This window comes from Giraffa tippelskirchi, chromosome 1 (assembly GCF_054371585.1).
Source record: "Giraffa tippelskirchi isolate mGirTip1 chromosome 1, T2T-mGirTip1v1.2.pri, whole genome shotgun sequence".
Classification (NCBI taxonomy): Eukaryota; Metazoa; Chordata; class Mammalia; order Artiodactyla; family Giraffidae; genus Giraffa; species Giraffa tippelskirchi.
In genome coordinates this window covers 66,402,626-66,426,918 of record NC_137275.1, presented here as the reverse complement: position 1 = coordinate 66,426,918, position 24,293 = coordinate 66,402,626, and the positions used below count along the sequence as shown (strand labels likewise).

The 24,293-nt window shown below is 37.3% G+C and overlaps 1 protein-coding gene across 15 annotated transcripts in view; it reads left to right on the top strand.

Annotated features, from left to right (window-relative positions):
- The window catches only part of PI4K2B (phosphatidylinositol 4-kinase type 2 beta), an 88,790-nt gene extending 64,804 nt beyond the window's left edge, over positions 1 to 23,986 (top strand). For 5 of the 15 annotated variants that reach the window (XM_081542019.1, XM_081542371.1, XM_081542113.1 and 2 more), the window contains 10 exons: positions 246 to 471; positions 4,354 to 4,490; positions 6,209 to 6,409; positions 7,189 to 7,320; positions 9,477 to 9,630; positions 11,462 to 11,523; positions 15,818 to 15,917; positions 19,115 to 19,248; positions 19,822 to 19,881; positions 21,634 to 23,986. In XM_081542019.1, coding sequence (XP_081398145.1) covers positions 336 to 471; positions 4,354 to 4,490; positions 6,209 to 6,409; positions 7,189 to 7,320; positions 9,477 to 9,630; positions 11,462 to 11,523; positions 15,818 to 15,917; positions 19,115 to 19,248; positions 19,822 to 19,881; positions 21,634 to 21,807 — 1,290 coding nt within the window. In that variant the 5' untranslated portion in view covers positions 246 to 335 and the 3' untranslated portion in view covers positions 21,808 to 23,986. Of the gene's footprint in view, positions 1 to 106; positions 472 to 4,353; positions 4,491 to 6,208; positions 6,410 to 7,188; positions 7,321 to 9,476; positions 9,631 to 11,461; positions 11,524 to 15,817; positions 15,918 to 19,114; positions 19,249 to 19,821; positions 19,882 to 21,633 lie in introns of those variants that run through there. The other 10 variants (XM_081542848.1, XM_081542758.1, XM_081541845.1 and 7 more) reach the window with 4 other exon arrangements.
- The last annotated feature ends 307 nt before the right edge of the window (positions 23,987 to 24,293 follow it).

The window sequence follows — 24,293 nt, the reverse complement described above, 5'->3', positions numbered from 1 at the left end:
CCTGGGCTCTGTGAGAGTAACAAAGGCAGGTTCTATGATGAACTCATAAAGCTTAACCCATAAAGCAACCTGAAAACATGTAATAGTAATGTCAAAGTCTGCACGTAGTTTCCAAAAGAACTGCTTTAGTACAGGATGGGAGAGACCAAAAGTGGTCCAAGAGTTTAGCCAGTTCAACGTGAATTAGTATGACAGGACTTCTAAACAACGATTGTAATACTACAGTACTTCTTATTTTGGTATAGTGTCATGACTGAGAGCTGTCTCTGTTCTCCTCAATGGGTTGCTCGATTCTGGAGACCATATTTTTAAAAGGCACATTGGAAAACTGAAGCATGAAGCCAGAGGGCAACTCAGATGCTGAAAAACCTGAGAACACTTCCACGTGGAAGGAGGCAGAGAATAGAGGAATCTTAGGGGAACATGAAATGGTCTGCAGCTATGTGAAGGCCTCTCCCTGGGAAGAGAGGAGTAAGTAGACTTTTGTTTTGCTCCAGGTGGCAAGTCTAGTACATTGGGTGAATCTACAAGGAGACCTGTTTCTGAAAAAGAAAAGTTTTAGATTTATTTTCAAAAAAACACAAAAAGTATCAAAAAAAAAAAAAGGAGCATCTCTCTTTGGAAGCGTTTAAACATTGTTCCAGAGACCACCCGCTGGAGATGTATTATAGAAAGTATACCAGTACTGGAAGCAAAGTTGAGATAAATAACTTTCCAACTTCTTTCTTGTTAAGAGCCTTGACCTAGAAGAAGTATCATTTGATTAATGTAGTAATTATTAGCACATTCTGCCGTATAAGTAATACTTTATTCATTTAAGTGTTTATTAAGAACCCACTAAATGCTGATCCCTCTTCCAGGTGCCAGGATACACAGTGAATGAGAAAGACAGAGTTTCTCCCTTCATTCTTAAGAATTTTCATGGACTAGATCTGAAAATAGTATATCAATTTTATGAACATGACTAAATACTTGGATTATTTATTGTTTTAAATAGGTTAAATATGCCCAAGGGCCCTTTTTGCAATATTTTTCTCAGCATAAGCTTTTAAAAATTAGTAAATAATAGTTCTATGTCTGAATTAAGGGAAGTTTTAAATTAAGGAAAGTTTATAGTTTGAATTTTCATAAGATTTACATGTAATAACATTTATATACCTTTCAAAGAAAAATGTGTTTAACTTGTCTACCATTTTAAATGATTAATTATTAATTCTTCAAATATTTATTGATTGCCTCTTATGTTCCAGGAATTTTAAAAAGTTGGGTATGTAGCAGTGGAAGAAATACTTGTCTTCTTGGAGCTCAGAAAATAGCTAAGTTACATAATAGGTTAGGTGATAAGTGCTAAGCAGAAAAATAAAGTGGGGTTAAGGGAGATTGGGTAGAGTCTTGGAGGCCAATATTAGAACTTAGACTTTCTTCTTTTGAATGAGATGGAGAGTCACTGGGCTGCCCCATGAATGAAAGTGCTGGGTCCTCACCACTAGACCACCAGGCAATTAACTGACTTAGGTTTTAGAAGGATTCTATAGCTTCCCTGTTGAGTATAGACTCTTGTGACAATCTAGGCTAGAGTTGATAGTGACTTGAATCACATGGAAGGAATGGAGATTGTAAGAAGTGGTTAGATTCTGGATGTTCATTTAAGGTGGAGCTACACAACCTGCCTATGGATTGGATGTGGAGGGTGAGAGAGTGAGGTCATGGATGATTCCAAGGCTTTTCACAAGAGCACCTAGAAGATTTGGAATTGCCAGTAATACAGAGAATAGTGGGAGTGAGGCAGTCGAGAGAAAATGAATTGAGTTTGAGGCAGTAAAGTTTGAGCTGTTTGCTAAACATACAAGTGGAGAAGCTGGGTATAGTAGTCTTGGGTTCAGGGCAGAAGTCCAGGCTTGAGATATTAATCTGGAAGTCATCAGTGCTAATGAGGAAGAAGAGGACCATGAACTAAACCTGGGCTTTCCAAAGTTAAGCTGCTAGGGAGATGAAAATGAGCCCACAAGAGACTGAAAAAGAGGAGCCAATGAAATGGAAGGACAACCTGGAGAAATGGCATCTTGGCAGTCAAGTGAAGTCAAGTCAAGTTTTATGTGTTTGTGGAAATGATCCAATAGCGAGGGAAATATTGATGCAGAAAAGAACTGCTGAAGAAATGTCCTGGGGTAGGGCTTCCCTGGAAGGAGTCAGATGGTAAAGAATCCACCTGCAATGTGGGAGACCTGGGTTGAATCCCTGGGTTGGAAAGATCCCCTGAAGGAGGACATGGCAACCCACTCCAGTATTCTTGCCTGGAGAATCCCCATGAACAGAGGAGCCTGGCAGGCTACAGTCAGTGGGGTCACAAAGTCGGACACAACTGAGCAACTAAGCACACAGTCAGAGAGAGAGATCTAGTAAACAAAGTGGAAGAGTCAACCTTAGATTTTGGATCATTTCTGTACAGTAATAAGCGGAAGGCAGAGAATGTGAAGGGGTAAATATGATGCTGAGGGCGGATGACCATTTTTCCTGCCTGCTGCTGTTTTCTTCTTGAAATAGGAAGCTAGATCATCTGCTGATATGAAAGAGTTGTTGGGAATATGAGGAGAGGAGAGGGTATGAGACAGTTGTCCAGAAGAGTGGGAGAATCTGTGTGTCAGGGAAGTTGTCCTAGTTTAGGATGTTATAACAAAATACCCTAGCCTAGGTGACTTTTGAACAACAGACTTTATTGCTCAGTTCTGGAGGCTGGGAAGTCCAAAATCAGGGTGTCAGCATGATCAGGTTCTTGGCAAGGGCTCACTTCTTGGCTTGCAGATGGCAGCCTTCTCTCTGCATCTTCACATGGCCTAACTCTATCGTGGGATTCCCACCCTCGTGGCCTCATCTAAGCCTAATTACTTTCCCCCAAGTCTCCCCTCCATATATGATCACATTGGGGATTAAGGCCTTGATGTATTTCAGAGGAACACAAGGAATGTAGCATGTTCCCCAGACAACATGAAGAATCTAGCTGAGGTTTGTGAGTGTTTTTTTTAAAGGGGAGACACCAGACATTTAAGGGAAGACACCAGGCATTGTGTTTGGCAAGTTTAGCTGTCCAGGCCCAGGCATAGTCAGTAGACAGTTGGATTTCACCAGGATTGAGATTTTACAGGTAACTATGATGAGTGGGAAGAAGAGAGTGATTTTAGGAGGGAGGGGGAAGGGAGGGTCAGGATGGGGAACACATGTACAACCGTGGCTGATTCATGTGAATGTATGGCAAAACCACCACAATATTGTAAAGTAATTAGCCTCCAATTAAAATTTTAAAAAATTAAAAAGAAGAGAGTGATTTTAGTGATGATTAACCATAATTTATGCTAGCCAAGGAGGGACACAAAGGGGGTGAAGACCCTTGAACAATATTTGGTAGATCAGTGCTTTAAAGGTCCTAGTGGGATGGAAGAATTTTTGGACTCAGGATGCCAGAGGCAGTGAACTAGGAAAACAGAAGATGACTGAAATGCTAAGTGTGATGCGGTTGAAGGTATTGGTGATGATATATCTGAGGAATGACAGCAAATGCAGGCTGAGGCTGGATGAAGAACAAAATCACTGGGAGGGAGGAGTTCAAGTTAACACAAGGAATTTGTGTGATTTTTTTCAGCATAGGAAATCTTTTCCTTGTGTCTTAGCTTGATACTTAAAGTGGGGTTAGAAAAGAAAAAAAGACATCGAAACACTCCATGGAAAAAAAAGTGAAAGCGTTAGTCGCTCAGTTGTGTCTAGCTCTTTGTGACCCTATGGGCTGTAGCCCTCCAGGCTCCTCTGTCCTGGCAAGAATATTGGAATGGGTAGCCATTCTCTTCTCCAGGGGATCTTCCCATCCCAGGGATTGAACCCAGGTCTCCCGCATTGCGGGTGGATTCCTTCCAGTCTGAGCCACCAGGGAAGTCTACATTTTTCTGTGCCTAAATATCTTAATACTAGTAACCTAATCCAGAGAAGGCAATGGCACCCCACTCCAGTACTCTTGCCTGGGAAACCCCATGGACGGAGGAGCTTGGTAGGCTGCAGCCCGTGGGGTCTCGAAGAGTCGGACACGACTGAGCGACTTCACTTTCACTTTTCCCTTTCATGCACTGGAGGAGGAAATGGCAACCCACTCCAGTATTCTTGCCTGAAGAATCCCAGGGACGGGGGAGCCTGGTGGGCTGCTGTCTATGGGGTCGCACAGAGTCGGACACGACTGACTCGACTTAGCAGCAGTAACCTAATCTAGTATTACAGGTCCATGTTGTGAGCATTCTCATAGCTGGTCTTTCTTCTCTTTTGCATTCTGTATTAATGTTTTTCTTAATGCAATAATTGTTGATTCTTCAGAGTTGAACACATTTTCGGATGATCCAGAATTTGCCGATGTTATATTGAAAGCGGAGCAAGCAATAGAATTTGAAGTTTATCCAGAAAGAATCTCTCAAGGTTCGAGTGGAAGTTACTTTGTGAAGGATCCTAAGAGGGTGAGAATTTCATAGAGCTACTATATATAACAGACCTTTTGGAAAACACTAATTTTAATGTGAAGTCATTGTGAGTTTCTGAAGATATTTTCCTAATAAATCTGGTTGCAACTCTCTTTTCAGAAATAAAGGTCAGTTTATTTTTAACTGAAGGACTCTACTATTTAAAACTAGAGCTGTTTGTATAATTTCCGTTTTATTATTTTAATATTTGGCTTCAAGTATTTATTGAATACTCAACATTCAGCTGTGGATTTGTGGGGTTTATATTCACAAGTCCTTGTTGTTGTTTAGTTGCTAAGTTGTGTCCGACTCTTTGCGAGTCCATGGACTGCAGCACGCCAGGCTCATCTTTCCTCCACTGTCTCCTGGAGTTTGCTCAAATTCATGTCCATTGAGTCGAGTGTATCTAACCATCTCATCCTCTGCAGTAACTAAGCAGAGTTTTCTTTTACCCTCAGAATATTTTTTCCAGCATTATTATACCAGAGAAGGATCTTGGGCAGTTTGAAGTTTGAAGGCATTGGAATGTGACAAAATGAAACGAACCAAAGAATAATCCTGAGGCAGAAAAGAGAAGCTGATATGTACTTTGTTCAACTCAGTTTAGAATTTTTCAAAAATCTGTATTATCGTTTCTAAAAGCTTTCTGAATGATGCATAGCCAGCAGTTCTTTTTTCAGGAGGAAAAACAGATTACAATTCTACCCAAATATTTTTTCAAACATTTTGAAGTTATATTTTTTAAAACAGTCTTTTTGAGATTTTAATATATATGTATATATATATATGTAGGTAGTGTCAATGCCTCAATCTTTATTCCAAGCTTGATTTCTTGATTTGTTCTTGTTGACTTCTTTGTTAGTGACTCAGACTTTACTGCATTATAAAACAATTATATACTTATAATAAGGTTTTTTATTTCTTATCTAAGGATAATTCAGCTTCTAAATTTAATATGAATATATTTTATCAGACAAATAATGAAGACAGTTATAACAGGATATATATGCTTGATGGGGAAAGACTTTTAGACATCCATGAGCAATTTTTTTAAGAGGAGAGAATTTATTTAAAATTGGTTCATAAAAAAATTGAAAAAAGAGTAGGAGAATCTGGCAGCATAGATGTCACTATATCCTGTCATTTCCTTTGTATCTTAGAGGTGGCTTTTTGTCATTGGATTTATTTATTTAACAAATGCTTGAATGCCTACTGTATGCCAGGTACTGTTCTGAGTACTGGTGATACAGCCCTCACAGAGACAGTCCCTGCCCTTTTAGAATGCATACCTGCTGGGAAAGTAGATAATGAATAAGCATAGAATTTGAATATTTAATAGATATTGAATAATAACACTATTTGACCTGGGTCACTGATTTTCAAACATTTTAAAATCAGCAGAACTCTTTTGTAACTAGGGCATCCATTATGTAAAATGGGTGAAACCAGAGGATGGGGTCTCAGAGCCCTCTCCTCTCACCTTCTTTAGGGTTTCTCAGAGCACAATTTGAAAACCACTAGCTCAAAAGATTATTGATTTTAGATTGTTGAATGAGAATGAGTGTAAAACTGTGACTGGAATTAAAACTCTTAATTGTTAAGGGTTATGCCCAAATCTGTGGTGGAAAGAGTAGAAAAAGAACAGAATGCATTTTATGGATTATCATCTCCCTACATTAAAAGTCTAACAAAGTGTTTACTTTCTTCCTATATAGAAAATTATTGGTGTGTTTAAACCCAAATCAGAGGAGCCTTACGGTCACCTGAATCCGAAATGGACCAAATACGTTCACAAGGTCTTCTGCCCTTGCTGCTTTGGCAGGGGCTGCCTGCTTCCTAACCAGGGATACCTTTCTGAAGCTGGTGCCTACCTTGTGGACGAAAAGCTTCATCTGGGCATTGTACCAAAAACAAGGGTAAAGGAGGCGTTGTTTCTATCACGTACTTCTAGTTTACCGAATCTAAAGTCGCAGTTGGTAATCCAGAGTCACAAATGACTAGTAAATTGATTCTAGTTTCAGTCAGTTGGTTCAGTCACTCAGTTGTGTCTGACTCTTTGTGACCCCATGGACTCCAGCATGCCAGGCCTCCCTGTCCGTCACCGACTCCTGGAGCTTGCTCAAACTCATGTCCATCGAGTCGATGATGCCATCCAACCATCTCATCCTCTGTCGTCACCTTCTTCTACTGCCTTCAGTCTTTCCCAGCATCAGGATCTTTTCCAATGAGTGTAGACACACAGAATATTCAAGGGAATATCTCTTTCTCACGTGAGCTGAGATGATGCTGACAAAAAGAGGAGAAAGAACCAGCATTTAGAAAGCAGAAAAAAATTAGTGATCTAGAAATTCTGTTGAAGATAGAGATAACTAACATACTCAGAAGATCCCTGTCTTTTTCTTTTTGGCCTTTATACATTTTTACTTAAAGTTCTCAAAATCTTCCTTCCTAATTCTACATACTTCTTTCTTCCACTGGCCAATTTTAGGCTGCCTCTCTCAGAAAGAAATACATGTGTGCCATTTAAATAACTTTGCAAAGTCGCTTAGCTTTTCTGTTTTAGATTCTCAGGGGCACTTAGTATAGCATTAAACTTCACTCATTTACAGCATTAGTGTGAGTTCCATGGTGTATGTGAATAGACATACTATAATGCAAATTCTAATAGCCATTTCTCTAAACTGTACATTTCTAGGTGGTTTGGCTTGTCAGTGAGACATTTAACTACAGTGCAATTGACCGTGCAAAATCTAGAGGCAAAAAGTATGCTTTAGAGAAAGTGCCAAAAGTAGGTAGAAAATTTCATCGGATAGGACTTCCTCCTAAGGTAAGTTACTGTGATGAGCTTTATGGGGGGGTGAGGGGGGAGGGCGGGCAATTCATCACATATTGGGCTTCCCAGATGGCACAGTGGTAAAGAATCTGCCTGCCAGTGCAAGAGGTGCAAAAGACACAGGTTCAATCCCTGGGTCAGGAAGATCCCCTGGAGAAGGAAATGGCAACCCACTCTAGTATTCTTGCCTGGAGAATCCCATGGGCAGAGGAGCCTGGCGGACTCTACAGTCCATGGGGTCACAAAGAGTCAGACACAACGAAGCACACACAAATTTCAACAGACTTCATCACGTATTACCTGAGCTCTGTAGGCTCTGTGCTATGGGCTATGGATATGTTAGTAAAAACGGTTTTCTCATCTTCGAGAGCTTGTAGTAACAAGCAGTCTCAACACTATGATAAAGCTGTTAATGATGATTAAGTGCAGAGAGGTTAGAGTGGGTAGAGGAGGAATATTTAACCCAGTTTGGAGAGCTGGAGAATTTCCAAGAGGAGATTGCACCTAAGGCTTTATAAAGTTACAGCTGAAAGTACAGGCCGAGAATTAGACGTAGATTGTACTCCAAGCCTCTTCACCAATTAGCTCTGAGACCTTGAGTGAGTCTCTTATTCTCCAAGCTCCAGTTTCTATAAATCGAGGATGACGGAAGCTACTAGAGTTGTGAGAATAAAGTGATAAAGTTTATGTCAAGTACTTGGTATAGTCCCCGGCACATAGTAAATGGTAGTAACCAGGTTTACTCACTGCATATTAGATTTTGTTTTTTCCTTATCATAGGTTTTAAATAAACCTAAGGGATGATTAAAAACTAGCTCAGCAAGGGTAGTGAAGGTTAATGGGAAAAGCATTCTAGAAAAAGCACTAGGGTTTTTATTATTTTTTTTAATATATTTAAGCTGCAATTTTTTTGTCTTGTTGTTGCTATGCATTTATCTATATAAAAGAATTAGAGTAGAACTACATGGTCAACTTGTCTTTAATATTGTACTCCAAGTAAGCAGGAAATTTTGAAAACATTGACAAGGCTTGTTACTCCTTGCTATGCTGAAATAATTTCCCTATTGATGACTACAAGGACCTCATTATGAGTGCTTTAGAGAAAACATTTAGGAACTCATTAAAATTTCATGCCAGCAACAAGTCACATAAAATGTTAAGAGATGTTTATTTTTGGCATCACATCCAGCTTGTAGGATTTTAATTCCCCATCCAGGGATCGAACCCCCGGCCCCTCAGCGGTGAAAGCATGTAGTCCTAACCACTAGACTGCCAAGGAATTCCTGAGATAGATTTTCTTTGTAGTGATTTGTTTGTATTTATGAAGCCAGCTTCCCTGATGGCTCAGACAGTAAAGAACCTGCCTGCAATGCGGGAGGCCTGGGTTCGATCCCTCAGTAGGGATCCCCTGGAGGAGGAGATGGCAACCCACTCCAGTATTCTTGCCTGGAGAATCCCATGGACAGAGGAGGCCAGCTAGGTTACCATTATTTATGTGTTCTGTGCTATTTAAATTTGTATTTTCTTCTTTAAAAAATTGTTTAATGTTAACAGCTTGTACTTCTAGTGATAGGAAACCTTATAAAATAGACATATCTTCAAGGAAAGGACTTTTTTAAAAACCACTGTAGAGGTTATGATTAATTCTTTAAAATTTATTATAGGATCTTTAAGCTGCATAGTCAAATAATTCATTCATTTTAAAAAATAAAGTTGTTTTCTGTTGTAAAAAAGAATCTTAATGTATTTTTCCAGTAAGATAAAATTACACTATTATTAAATAGCCAAGATAGGTACAGATTTTGGTCTTCATAATTCATTTTAATAAATATTTTTAGAAAATAGCATTCTCGTTGAGAATATTATCTTGAGGACATGTGCGTATTTTCTTTTTCAATTATCCTAAAATAGCTTCTATGCTCTGTAAAAGTCTAGGATTGATCATTTTTTATTTGCTATGTATTCTTTATGTGATTATTTTAAATGTATAAAAATAGTTTTCTTGATAAACGTGGCTTATGTAAATTAGTGTTAATTTCAGTTTTTCTTATTGTGTTTATAAAAAGTATTTTATGACAGTACTGAGAAATTTTAAAAGTAACTCCTTTGTTCTTGTATTTTCTTTTCTAACTATATTCTTAAAATTATAGATTGGTTCCTTTCAGTTATTTGTTGAAGGTTACAAGGAGGCTGAATATTGGCTTAGGAAATTTGAAGCTGACCCTTTGCCTGAGAATATTAGAAAACAGTTTCAGTCACAGTTTGAAAGATTAGTTGTTTTGGATTACATCATCAGAAATACAGGTATGGAAGTTCTCTCATTTGTTTACCCACATCTTGTTAACTTTCAAACTGTATTCAACTCTTGTTTATCCAAATCAAAGATGTAAAGTTTTGCTGCAGTAGTCTTAAGGCTACATTTTGAAAAAGGCAAAGAAAAAGGCAAAGTCTTTTTCTTTGCCTGCCTTGGAAAGCAGAAATGTAGTGCCAACTCTCCCAGGCAGAATTAACCCCATACTGGAGATTCTGACTCAGGGCGGGCTCCTGCCCCTGTGATAGTGATGAGTACCTGTCCCTCAGGTGGAGTTTCTTGGCAGCAGTACAAAGCCTGCTGGAAATTGGAGATGTTATCTGCATAATATGAATAATTAAAACTTGATTGTGTAAGTTATTTTAGATGCTTATTTTGACATTAGGTGACTGTTAGTACAGTCTGTAAATACAACGAACTCTTAATTTTTTCTGTGCTGGCAGGGAGCAGTGACACTGTTGATAATTTGAAGCAGTGATTCCCAAACGTGGTTCCCTGGTCTGTTTTAGGGTCAGTGTTATGTGGGCCCAAATGCATCTTGTGGGAACCCATCCCAATCTACTAAATGTGGGTCCAGCACTTAGTGTTTTAACAGGTCCTATGGGGCTTCCCTGGTAGCTCAGTTGGTGAAGAATCTGCCTGCAGTGCAGGAGACCTGGGTTCAGTCCCTGGGTCAGGAAGATCCCCTGGAGAAGGAAATGGCAAATGACTCCAGTATTCTTGCCTGGAAGATCCTATGGACAGAGGAGCCTGGCAGGCTACAGTTCATAGGGTCACAGAATTGGATATGGCTGAAGCGACTAAACTACCACCCGCCAGGCAATTCTGATGTACTCTGAAGCTTGAAAACTCTAGTTCAGAATTTTTGCTCATTTATATTAGTTTCTGAAAAAACATTATGTACCTTTTTAGATTCACCTTTTAAATCATACGGTCTTAAATTAATGGTAAAATTAGTGTAGAATCCAATGAAATATAGTACTCAATCACAAAAAAGAATGAAATATTGCCATTTGCAGCAGTGTGGATGGACCTAGAAAATGTTATACTTAGTGAAGTAAATCAGACTGAGAAAGAGAAAAATTATATGATCAATTATATGCAAAGTCTAAAAAAAGTAATACCAATGAATCTGCATACAAAACAGAAACAGACTTGCAGACATAGGAAACAAACTTATGGTTACCCAAGGGGAGAAGGAAGGAAGGAGGGACAAATTAGGAGTATGGGATTAACAGGTACAAACTGCAATACATAAAATAAATAAGCAACAAGGAGATGGTATAGCACAGGAAATTATATTCAATATCTTGTAATAACTATAATGGAAAATAATCTGATAAAATTGTATATTTAACTGAATCACTTTGCTGTATAAACTCTATTTCAGTTTTTTAAAAATTTGTGTCTAGAGTACTCTTGTCATGACATTAGGTAAGAGCCCATCCAGAAATTTCCTTGGTAATGGGGGTAGATAATTTTTCTCCCTAAGGTGAAGAGAAATTATCCTTTCTAATAATGCTGATTTAAAAGTTCTTGACAGTAATTGTACCTACTTCACAGAGTTTTTCTAAGAATTTGATGAATTAGTACATGTTAAGCACTTAACAACAATGTCTGGCACAGAGTAAACAATAAATGTTAACTAACATTTATGAGTATTTTTAGTTTGTATGTATTAAATAGAAGCCTTTAATGTGTTAATATGTTACAGATAACAAATGAAGGTCTCAAAATCGAAGAGGTGACTAGATTTTTTTGCTTGATATTAAGCCATGATATCTATAAAAAATGAAGTAATAGACTTTTCATTTGTTTTGAAAGACAGGGGAAATGATAACTGGTTAATCAGATGTGAAAAGCAGACACATGAAGATGAAATTACGGTGAGGGAATTTTAATATATATGCATATATAAACACACTATCAGTGTCTATTAAAAATTCCTTGAAGTTATTCTTCATCACTTCCTCATTTCCTTCACCTTGATCATTGGTTTTTATCTCCTTTTTCTGTTTTATCATCTTTTTTCTTTCCTTCGCCTGCTTATGTTGCATTTTTTATTCTATTTTTGAAATCTCTGTGCAATTTTATTTTGTGTGTTGTATTAGCATAATATCAGCTCAGTACTGATATTCTTTTTACTGGAAAAGGTCAGTTTTCATTCCAGTCCCAAAGAAAGGCAATGCCAAAGAATGCTCAAACTACCGCACAATTGCACTCATCTCACATGCTAGTAAAGTAATGCTCAAAATTCTCCAAGCTAGGCTTCAACAATACGTGAACCGTGAACTTCCAGATGTTCAAGCTGATTTTAGAAAAGGCAAGAAACCAGAGATCAAATTGCCAGCATCCGTTGGATCATCGAAAAAGCAAGAGTTCCAGAAAAACATCTACTTCTACTTTATTGACTATGCCAAAGCCTTTGACTGTGTGGATCATGGCAAACTGTGGAAAATTCTGAAAGAGATGAGAATACCAGACCACCTGACCTGCCTCTTGAGAAATCTGTATGCAGGTCAGGAAGCAACAGTTAGAACTGGACATGAAACAACAGACTGGTTCCAAATAGGAAAAGACGTACGTCAAGGCTGTATATTGTCACCCTGCTTATTTAACTTATATGCAGAGTACATCATGAGAAATGCTCGGCTGGAAGAAACACAAGCTGGAATCAAGATTGCCGGGAGAAATATCAATAACCTCAGATATGCAGATGACACCACCTTTATGGCAAAAAGCCAGGAAGAACTAAAGAGTCTCTTGATGAAAGTGAAAGAGGAGAGTGAAAAAGTTAGCTTAAAGGTCAACATTCAGAAAACTAAGATCATGGCATCCGGTCCCATCACTTCATGGCAAATAGATGGGGAAACAAGGGAAACATTGAGAGACTTTATTTTTCTGGGCTCCAAAATCATTGCAGATGGTGGCTGCAGCCAGGAAATTAAAAGACGCTTACTCTTTGGAAGAAAAGTTATGGCCAACCTAAACAGCATATTAAAAAGCAGAGACAATACTTTGCCAACAAAGGTCCATCTAGTCAAAGCTATGGTTTTTCCAGTGGTCATGTATGGATGTGAGAGTTGGACTATAAGAAAGCTGAGCACTGAAGAATTGATGCTTTTGAACTGTGGTGTTGGAGAAGACTCTTGAGAGTCCCTTGGACTGCAAGGGGATCCAATCAGTCCATCCTAAAGGAAATCAGTCCTGAATATTCATTGGAAGGACTGATGCTGAAGCTGAAACTTCAATCCTTTGGCCACCTGATGTGAAGAACTGACTCATTTGAAAAGACCCTGATGCTGGGAAAGATTGAAGGTGGGAGGAGAAGGAGACGACAGAGGATGAGATGACTGGATGGCATCACCGACTCAATGGACATGAGTTTGAGTAAACTTTGGGAGTTGGTAATGGACAGGGATGCCTGGCGTGCTGCAGTCCATGGGGTCACAGAGAGTCAGACAAGACTAAATGACTGAACTGAACTGAACTGATTCTCATCATTTAAAACTGTTACATCACTTTAAAAAGTTTGTAGTTTTCATAGTTCATCAAAGAATTTTGAAATTACATATTCAAAGTACTCAGCAATAAATAAAGAACACACTTGATACACGCAATAATGTGGATGAATCTCAAAACCCTGCTGAGTGAAAGAAGCTAAACAAAAGGGAAGATACTGTCTGATTCCTTTTATATAAAAATCTAGAAAGTGCAAACTAATCCCTGGAGACTGAAAGCAGATGATGCTTGCCTAGGGTGGGATAGAGGGAGGGAGGAGACTGCTAAAGGACACAGGGAAACATCTGGGTGGTTTCATATTTTTCAGTGCTTATCAACTTCTAAACTTTACTGTGTAAAGTTTATTGTGTGTAAATTATACCTCAATGAAATTGTAAATAGAAAAAAATGATAGAAATAAAAATGCTGCTGCTGCTGCTGCTAAGTCGCTTCAGTCGTGTCCGACTCTGTGCGACCCCATAGATGGCAGCCCACCAGGCTCCGCCATCCCCGGGATTCTCCAGGCAAGAACACTGGAGTGGGTTGCCATTTCCTTCTCCAGTGCATGAAAGGGAAAAGTGAAAGTGAAGTCGCTCAGTCGTGTCCAACTCTTAGTGACTCCATGGACTGTAGCCTACCAGGCTCCTCCGTCCATGGGATTTTCCAGGCAAATAAATGACAGTTATAGCAGAAATAGGTTTAAAAATATATATATAAAAATATACATGCTTATAATAGTTTCTAAATATATTTTATTGGTATATCTAAAGCAACTGGATTTTACTGAAAACCTTATTCTTTTGCTCTTAAGTATTTTGTGCATTCTCATTGAGATAAGGTATTTGATATAAACTAACAGAAACAACTCTGGCATGTATCACCTGTACCTTCACTCTAAGACTTTTAATTTAAAAATTATCTTTTTCACCTTTTTAAAATCTAGACCACTTAATAATGATAATGTCTATTTTTAGATAGTAAGAAGTACTCTTCGACATGAAAACTCTCTTCCTTCTGAGGCTTGCATTTCCATTATAGGAGAATGGAGAAGTTAGAAATGGTCTACATTCTGTAATCAAGAGTATCTTGAGGTTCCTTCTACTGGACCTTATTACATTTAGCCATGGTTGTTGGGGAGTTTTATTTAGAAACATTTTGTATTTGAACTAATTATTTCTATGAGACCCGAGGAAAGACTTTTATTTTAGTAAGGTAACTTCGTCATTATCTTAAAAATTTCAGTATTTTGCAAATACCATACATTTAAGCCCTGGTGGCTCAGTCAGTAAAGAATCGGCCTGCCAATGCGGGAGATCCAGGTTTGATCCCTGGGTCGGGAAGATCCCCTAGAGAAGGAAATGGCAACCTACTCCTGTATTCTTGCCTGGAGAATCCCACGGACAAAGAAACCTGGCAGGTTACAGTCCATGGGGGTCACAGAGTCAGACACAACTGAGAAACTAACCACACATCCATTTAAGCAACACATCTAACAGTAAATTGTCCAGAACTACACATTTTATTTATTTTTCTCCCCAACTTTATTGAGGTATTATTGGTATGCATGCAGTTTTAAAGTGTACAATATGATGATTTGATACAAGTATATATTGTGAAATGACTATCACAATATAGTTAGCTAACACCTCCATCCCATCACATAATTAACATTTTTTGGTATACATGGTCATAACATTTGTTTAAAAAATTTTTTTTAATTGGAGGAACATTGCTTTACAATGTTGTGTTGGTTTCTGCGATGCAACAATGCAAATCAATCATAATTATGTGTATATTCTTTCCCTCTTGAGCCTCCCTCCCCTGCCCCGCATCTCACCCCTCCTTCTAGGTCATTACAGAGCGCCAGGCTGGACTTCCTGTGTTATATAGCAACTTCCTTCTAGTTTTCTATTTTACACATGATAGTGTATACATGTCAGTGCTACTTTCCCAGTTCATCCCACCCTTTCCTTACCCAGCTGTGTCCATAAGTCCTTTCTCTACATCTGCATCTCCATTCCTTCACTGCAGATAGGTTCATCAGTACCATTTTTCTAGATTCCATATATATGTGTTAATATATAATATTTGTTTTTCTCTTTCTGACTTACCTCACTCTATGCAAAACTACCATATAACCCAGCCATCCCACTAATGGGCATATACCCTGAGAAAAACTTCTAAAAGACACATGTTCCCCAGAGTTCATTGCAGCACTATTTAACAACAGCCAGGACACGGAAGCAAGCTAGATGTCCGTCAACAGGTGAATGGATAAAGAAGATGTGGTACATATATATATAATACAATGGAATATTACTTAGCATATAAAGGAATGAATTTGAGTCAGTTGCAGTGAGGTGGATGAATGTAGAGCCTGTTATACAGAACTACACATTTTGAAGTCTTAATAACTTCAAGCCTTCTTCCCCAAAGATGAAAACAATGAAACTATTAATGTATGACTTTGTAATAGCAAATTTAAAAAGTAGTGATTATGAAGTTTTTACTGGTTCTTAAGACACTGTCTTCCCTTAAATGGTAAATTGGTACTTTCTGGTAACTTTATTTTTATAGACTCTTCAGATAAAATGTCTTTAAAGCTCAATAGTTATTATACATTTTTTCTTTTGGAAATATGCACATAAATTGTTTTATCAACTGTTTTCTCCCCTTTAGGATACAAAATGGACTGATGATAAAGAAGCACGTATTAAAATAGCTGCAATTGATAACGGTCTAGCGTTTCCTTTTAAACATCCTGATGAGTGGAGAGCATGTGAGTATTTAGAAATTTTTATAGAATCTTTAGTGACCCCTTTTTCAGAATAGGATGGGAATGAAATTTATGGATATCAAAATAGCAGAGGAAAAGCTGGGTATATTACAGTCATTCGGGCTCAGTTCTAGGCACTTGGGATGCAAAGATGTGTAATACACTCTGTGAGTCTTGCCATGTATCATTCCTTATTTTTGGGTGACTATGTCTGATTTTGATTTCTTGGCTTGTGTTAGCCTTGTAAAATAAATTTGATAGCTTTCCGAATTTGAAATTTGTTAGTCATTCTTTGCTAACTTGATCTATGGCCAATTTAAAGGACTATTTTTCAGAAGAATGTGGTTGAGCACCAAGTCTATGTCCGTCTTCTAATGAAAACTTGTTAGTTAGTCAAATCATATTCTTGACCTATTTTTTAACCACTTAATCTGCTAATTTTTGAGAGACAAAGTTCACCGTGATTGCGATTTTGTCAATTTCTTCTTAGATTTCTGTGCACTTTTTGCTTTGTATTTCACACTCAAAGTCCCAGTGTTTTATCTTGCTGGGGTGACTTGTTCTTTTTGTTAGTGTAAAATATATCCCTCTTTATCCCTCACAGTGTTTTTGGCATTTCTTATTTTGTCTGTTGTAACATTGCTACAGCTCGTTTCTTTTTACTAGTATTTACCTGTATTATTCTATACTATTATTTTCAACTTCCATCATTTTGTTTTAAGTATATGACATATAAATAGCTCCTAGCTGAAGATTTTTTGCCCAACCTGAGATCCTTTTTAATAGCTACACTTAACTCTGTAGTTTGTCTCAATAAACCCCTGATGTATTTGAACTTTTCCTACCATCTTTTTTTTTCCTATTTACCATGAATTTCAATTTTTTCTTTTTTTCCTTTCCTATCTTTGGTTGAACTGACTTGAGATGTCTTTGTTCTATTTTTTTTTTTTTTTACCTCTAATGGTTTGGAATCTATATACAAATTGCCTTTTAAAAGTGTCAAGTTTAAGATGCCTACAATACACCTGGAAAATACCAAACACAAACACCAAAATATAAGGGTCTAGAACTTGAAAGAGTAATTGGTATGGATGATGTCATTTTCAAACTTTTACTTTGGTAAGTGGAAGCCATGGCAGTGTTGCTATCACCTGGGAAAATCATAGTGAACAAATGCCATCACTAGGGCAATGTGAGATACATAGGTACCCAATAAATGTTTCATGAATGTTTGGTGGGGCTTCTCTGGTTGCTCAGCTGGTAAAGAATCTGCCTGCAATGCAGGAGACTCCAGTTTGATTCCTCTGGTCAGGAACATCGCCTGGAGAAGGGATGGCTTCCCTGGTGGCTCAGTCAGTAAAGAATCTGCCTGCAATGCAGGAGATTTGGATTCAGTCCCTAGTTTGGAAGAGTAATTGGTATTGAGGATGTCATTTTTAAACTGTCACTTTGGTAAGTGGAAGCCATGGTGGTGGTGCTATCACCTGGGAAAATCGTGGTGAACAAATGCCATCACTAGGGTAATGTGAGATATGTAGGTACTCAATAGACATTTCATGAATGTGTAGTAAGTGAAGGAGAGAAAAGACTAAGTGTAGAGAGTCTGGCAATGTTGGTGTTGAAACCGGGAGAAAAAGCCAGCAAAAGAGAAATGGCTTAAAAGACAGAAGGTGAAGTTTGAGACAGTGGTAGCACCAAAAACCACATAGGAGAGAATTTCACAGAGGGAGATGACAGAGAACAGTGCTGCTTGCTGCAAAGACACGTGAAGTAGCATGAGGACTGCACACGGACTTTTGGAAAGAGCCTTATGAGATGACGGGTGACCTTAGGGGAGACTGTGAATGGTGATAGAAGACGTTGAGGGGCAGGGATTGGAATTAGAGACAGACAGAGAATCAGAGCTTTTCTTTTATATAATTGGTCAGGGAAAGGCTTTCTTTGGAATGGACTGTATTTTCCATAATATTCAAAGAGGTAGATAAAGGAGAATTCAGAAGAAATGACTCTGAAGGCAAAGTTTTTTTCCTCGGGGCTTTCTGAGTGGTAAGAGCTAGAGATTCTCCTTGAATGAACTGTAGTTCTGTAGGGGATCATACTGTCATAAACCTTACATTTTCTTGCAAGAATCTGAATATGCACCCTATATTTAGATTATCTCACTACTTTATGAATCTTTCTAGTCCTAGAACTGTATATATTTAATGGTCTTCTTGGGTGAGAACTAGAGTTAGCCCAAAATCATGAATCTTTTCTCTCTCAAATCGGCTTACCTAATGACCTGAAAGTGAAAGTTGTTCAGTTGTGTCCTACTCTTTGCCACCCCATGGACTCTACTGTCCATGGAATTCTCCAGGCCAGAATACTGGAGTGGGTATAGCCTTTCCCTCTTCCAGGGAATCTTCCCAACCCAGGGATCGAACCGAGGTCTCCTGCATTGCAGGCGGATTCTTTACCAGCTGAGCTATCAGGGAAGCCCACCTATTGACCTACTAATGATTTAAAATTTTAGAACATTTTACCTATTGACCTACTAGTGATTTAAAATTTTAGGCACAGACACATACACACACACCAACGAGTCATCAATTCCTGACCATTTGTAGCTGAAACGGCAGGGAGACCTCAGCCATGATATCTGGGGCTGTGAACAAATTATAGGTATCCCTCAATTTCCAAACACAGCAACCAGACATTCAGATATGATAGAGGGCTGTTGGAGATATACTCATTATCAAAACTTAACTGTTTTCCTGTTTAAAACTCAGAAACCTAACCAGCTTAGGTAAATACCTTACTGTTCTTAACCATCTGAAAGTGAAAGTGTTAGTTGCTCAGTCTTGTCCAGCTTTTTGCAACTGCATGAACTGGAGCCTGCCAGACTCCTCTGTCCGTGGAATTCTTCAGGCAAGAAAAGCGGAGTAAGTTGCCATTCCCTTCTCCAGGGGATCTTCTCGACCCAGGAATCAAATCTAGGTCTCCTGCATTTCAGGCAGATTCTTTACCTTCTGAGCCACCAAGGAAGTCATCTGAATTAATCATCTAAACTTAGAAATATGAATAACTTAGATGGCAAAGAATAATTGTTCCAATAACTTCTCCTGTCTTTTTGTTAACCCAGGAATTATAGAGAAAAATACAGAATAAATGTGAGTCTAATAAACCATTTCCCTTCACTGATAAGAATACTTTTTTTTTAGATCCATTTCACTGGGCTTGGCTTCCTCAAGCAAAAGTTCCTTTTTCTGAAGAAATAAAAAACTTGGTTCTGCCATATATTTCAGACATGAACTTTGTGCAAGATTTATGTGAAGATCTTTACGAACTTTTTAAGGTAAACAGATTTTTAGTTTTAAATATTTCAGAAAATTAAATAAATCTTAAAAGAGTTTTTCCTAATAGAGCTAATTCGCAGTTTACTGCTTCTGATACCACTGCTTGCAGTGATAGAACCTGACATAACAGAAAGGAGTTAGCATTTTTCTTTATAGGAGCATAAATTTGTGAAGTTACACTTTTGAGTATTCTTTGAAGTGAGACTACATTATAATTTGGGAAGTTGTTTTCTTCAAAAGTTGAACTTTTACAAAATTACTCTGTGAATTATAAGAAATGTTTGGTGATCTGTTATTATTTAATTCTCTTAAAAAGATTCTAAAACTGTTGGCTGGAAAGTCATTTTAAATCCTTTCTGGAACAAGTTGGAGTATAAGTAGAGTATTTATTGTCATTCTAAAGGTACACAAAAATGCATCATGTAAAAACAATCTTTTCGTGTAATTTTTTCTATTAGGAATGCTTTGTAATGATCTCATGTGCTAAGTTGAAGAGTTCATTTGTTTTCAAGTGTTTTTTTTTCCAAAGAGCTTGATTTTTATAATAATGTTTCCTTTTATTTTTGTGATAGACTGACAGAAAATTTGACAAAGCCACTTTTGAAAAGCAGATGTCTGTGATGAGGGGTCAGGTAGGTCACTTTTTTAAGATCATGTTCATTATTGAAAAGAGCTCTCTCTGAAACAGTAGTCAACTTTTTTCCTCCACTGTGACGCAGAGACAACTCTCAGTACTGTCCTTTATTCTGAACCAAAATAGCTCAGATGATTAGAAATAAGTTGATTTCATTACTCCTTTTTTTTCCTGTATTGTTTCCATATTAGATTTTTTTTTTTACTTTGTTTTGTATTATTTGGTTAGTCAGTTTCTTGCTACTGCTAATTCTTGTCCTCATTTTAATAACTGTTTTCCTGAGTATTAGTATCTTTCTCCTTCTCAAATCCACTTGCATGAATGTTTCAATACCAAGTTCTGTTCCCTGTGGATGATTTTCCTCAGAGAACATGTTTGGCCTTTGCTAGAGCAGTCAGTAAATAGTCATGTCACCAAGGACTAGCACTACTTGAGACATAAAAGTACTAGTTGTAACTCAATCCTCTCACTCCTTTTCACTTCCTTTAATTAGAAACACAGGGTATTAATTATATCTGCTGGTGTGGACCTGAAGGCTAGGCTGACCTACAGGTGACTCTGCTTCTTCTACTCTACTGCTAGTATTTAGATTCCAAAAGAAAGACTTGAACTAAAAATAAACTATAGTGCGAACATGGTCATTCAGTGACTTACTAATTAGTTTTTCCTTTCTAAAAGATGCAGTTCATTTAAGGTAGCTGTTTGCTGCAGACCTGTGACCAAGAAGACAAGTCTAGTTTTTGCACTATTACGTAACATTAACAGATGGATATAATTAAATAACTATTGTATTTATTCATTAATTGCTTATTGACAGAACCAGTGCCAGAAACTGTCTTAGTGATTGAGAGAAAGCAGTGAGTAAAACAAAGTTCCTCCTGTCCTGGAGCCCTTGCTCTGATGAGGCCCGGAGCTAGGAAAGAGGACAGATTATTAGCTTGCATACCTCTTGGTGTTCTGTTGTGCTTACACAGGGCTTTGCTGGAGTCAAATAGTTTTAAATAGTAAGTGAAATGGTTGGAGAAGCAGGCTAGAGCGTCAGATTTTGGAGGGCCTTAGATTCCACATGGAAGGGATTAGAGTAGTTATTCATCATTTCTGCCATTTTTTTCAGATAATGTGTAAAAATATATTTCAAGTAAATTAGTATTTCTGAGGTCCAGTGTTCCAGATAGGCCTAGGTAGAATAGGAAATGAATGCACTTCTTGAGATTGATCATGACCCTACTGTTATTTAATGTAAAATTCAAAAGTTTTAACTTAATAAACATTATTAGTCGAATTTTAAAAGAAATGCCTTCATACTAGGTCCTATTAATAATTCCAGTGAACATGCAATACATTTATTTGTTGGGTGAATGGGTAAGACGAGTATTTAGTAAAAATGAGACTATTTAGACCAGTATCTGTTTAGGACCAGTGTCAATGGAGTATGTATGTGGAACCATTCACTTTATTCTGTCTCCGATTCAATTCTTCTGGATGTAGATGCATTCTAGAATATTTCAGAGTTGTCAATTAGCAAAAATTATTTAATTCTAATCTTGTGTGTATGTTTGTGTATATGGATGTGTATGTGCAAGCATACATACCTCCACATATTTGTATTGATTGCGAGTATGCCTTGTCACCGTCTCTGTTGGGCATAAATGGATGAAATAAAAGCTGTAGTTAGAATAGATAGTTAAAATAATATCAATGAACTGAGGCCTTTACCTTGAGCTGATGAAAACCTCTCTTCCTTCCACAGATCTTAAACCTTACTCAGGCACTGAGAGACAGGAAGACTCCTGTCCAGCTGGTGCAGATGCCTTGTGTGATTGTGGAGCGCAGTCAGGGTGGAGGGCAGGGTCGGATCGTCCAACTCAGCAATTCATTCACCCAGACTGTCCACTGCAGGAAGCCATTTTTTTCCTCCTGGTAGCAGCTGTGAGAGAAACAACTGTTTGGCCTTGTGTGGTTAAAACATACTGTCACGTAAATCTGCTGGTAAGAGCTCCAGCTGCCAGAGCCTCAAGTAATATAAGTTTCTAAAAGGTTGTCTTTTGAATGTAATCAGAGTTTACAGTTTTTTGTCCAAATATTAAATTTCTATTTCAGGGAAGAAGTGATATATCTCTTATATCCTATTTTTGTAGAAAAATTGTATTTTATGTTGTTGATGTTAGTTTAAGGTAATTTCATAGTTTACACATTCTGAAATGACTGTAATTACTCTTGGATTCCAAACAGAAAAATAAGGTGTTTGTTGACTTTGAATAGAGTAACTTTTTATATACTTTTTAAACATTGACAAGAATGGTCATGTTAATTCTTCTTTCATTATAAAAGGCTTTTGAGGATAAAAGTGCTCTTATGAGCTATAATAGAGTAGTTAATAAAAAATAGGTAAGAATAAAGCAATGTTGCCTTAATTTAAAAAGCTGCTATTTTAGAACTTAAATAAATACTCCTAATGTGACCATTATTAGGGACCAGAAAATTATATTTTGTTTAAGTAACTGATGACCATTTTCTTTTTCATACTTCAGAATATTTTTGTCAATTAGTTTGTTTACAGTGAGGAAAAAAAATCTAATGATATCTCCCACCTTTAAAAAAAAAAATGGAAACACTCAATTGAGACTTGAGGGAAATAATATGAAATGAAGATAGATCCCCAGTATTCTGAAATTTCAAAATAGCATTAAAAAATCCCTTCTGTTTCTTGCATGGGATCAGTACTTAAGCAGTTAGTACTTCCCAGTACTGATCTGGTTCAATTTAGTACTTCAATTAGTATTAAACTTCACTGAAAAGTAAAACATAATTCAAACTGTATACTGGATGGCATTTTGAGGCCCTAGGACATAATCTCTTAAAAATAATAGTAGTTTTGTAGAGTACTTGAAATTACTGATGTTGTTATAATTACAGTCAACTTTAGAATATCAGCCCCAATTAAAGGGGAACATGACAGAGATAACCATAAAATCATTTTTATTTTATTTTAAACACCAGTATGTCTGACATGCTGGGAATTTGTAGTACTTTTAACTCACTGAGTAATTTAAATTGAGATGAGCTCCATATGAAGATTTGATCCCAGAGAAGCAAGCAGAAGCCTCTTTCTCTTCTAAGGCTCCAAACAAGTAACATCACCACTCAGACTACACTGGGCAGTTTGTGGTCTTGGCCTTGTGTTTTTCAAGCTTTCTGTCCTGTAATCTTTTAAACTAAGTTATTTTTATGTAAAAAGTATTTCCTGAAGGTTGAATTAGAACAGAAATCCTCCCTTCCTCTACGTCTTTCTCGTGTTCTTTGTGGATGTGACGAGTAAGAATACTGCTGTCCTGGTGATGTCCATTGGAAACCTGTGTTCTGTTACCTTGCCCAGCCCTCCATGAGCTTCACATTGAGATAATGAAAAATTGACTGGAAATTCAAAACTCAAGCTACTATCTTTAGATAAACACCAGTAATTAAAGTGTGCCTTTTGAAGATGTTTTCTTAATGACGTAAATTTTTATGATGTGGATACTGCTCTCATAAGACAGTTTTTTCAGTATTTTGATAATTGCTATATTAATTTTTATAATGTAAACTTAGTAAGTTGCTACTGTTTTATATCCTAAAATTAAATAGTGTAAAAATATTTTTAAATGATCTGACCAGGTCAGAAAAATAAAGCTGAAATATTTAAGATATGATTACAAGTCAAAATACTTTGGTTGTATTTTGTAAATTTTCATGAACTTCGTTTTTATTTAAATATTGTTAACTTTTCCAGTGAGTATATTTGTAGTGTTAAACATGTAGACTAAAGGTAATAAAAAGGACTGATTTTTAGATTTCTCCTGAAGTATATATATTGAATATTTAGAATGTTTGTGAATATGTTTATGTTTATGAATGATGTCAAACCACCATTTTCTTACTTTATATGATAGTACACTTCAATACGTTATCATTCCAAAAGACATTTAACTGGAATCTTTATAATTAGAGGCATTTGAATTTTTCTTTAAATATAAGCTGCTTTATTCTCCAAATTTGTCAGCAAACATGGAGACATGTTTTTTTTTAAGTTTTGTACTGATGGAATTAAAACCTTATTAAAAACAGCAGTGACCAGTTCTTTGATTAGATTACATCTTAAATCGTTTTACAGATATTTGAAGAGATGGGCACTGTTTTATAGTCCAGTTTCTTTCCCAAAGTTGCTTGGGCGGCTGTACGGAGTTGAGGAAGAGATTCTCGGGGTGGCTTTGTTTCCAGTCCTTTCTTGTGGTTAGTTTGGAGTCACATGACTGAGTCCGGCCAAGGATGTTATTATGTGACCTCCAGATCTGGCAATAACACTCACTGCATCACAACCAGTGGTCACCGTTGACCACTCTCCCGTCTTCTCGTTTGGCTATAAACAAAGAA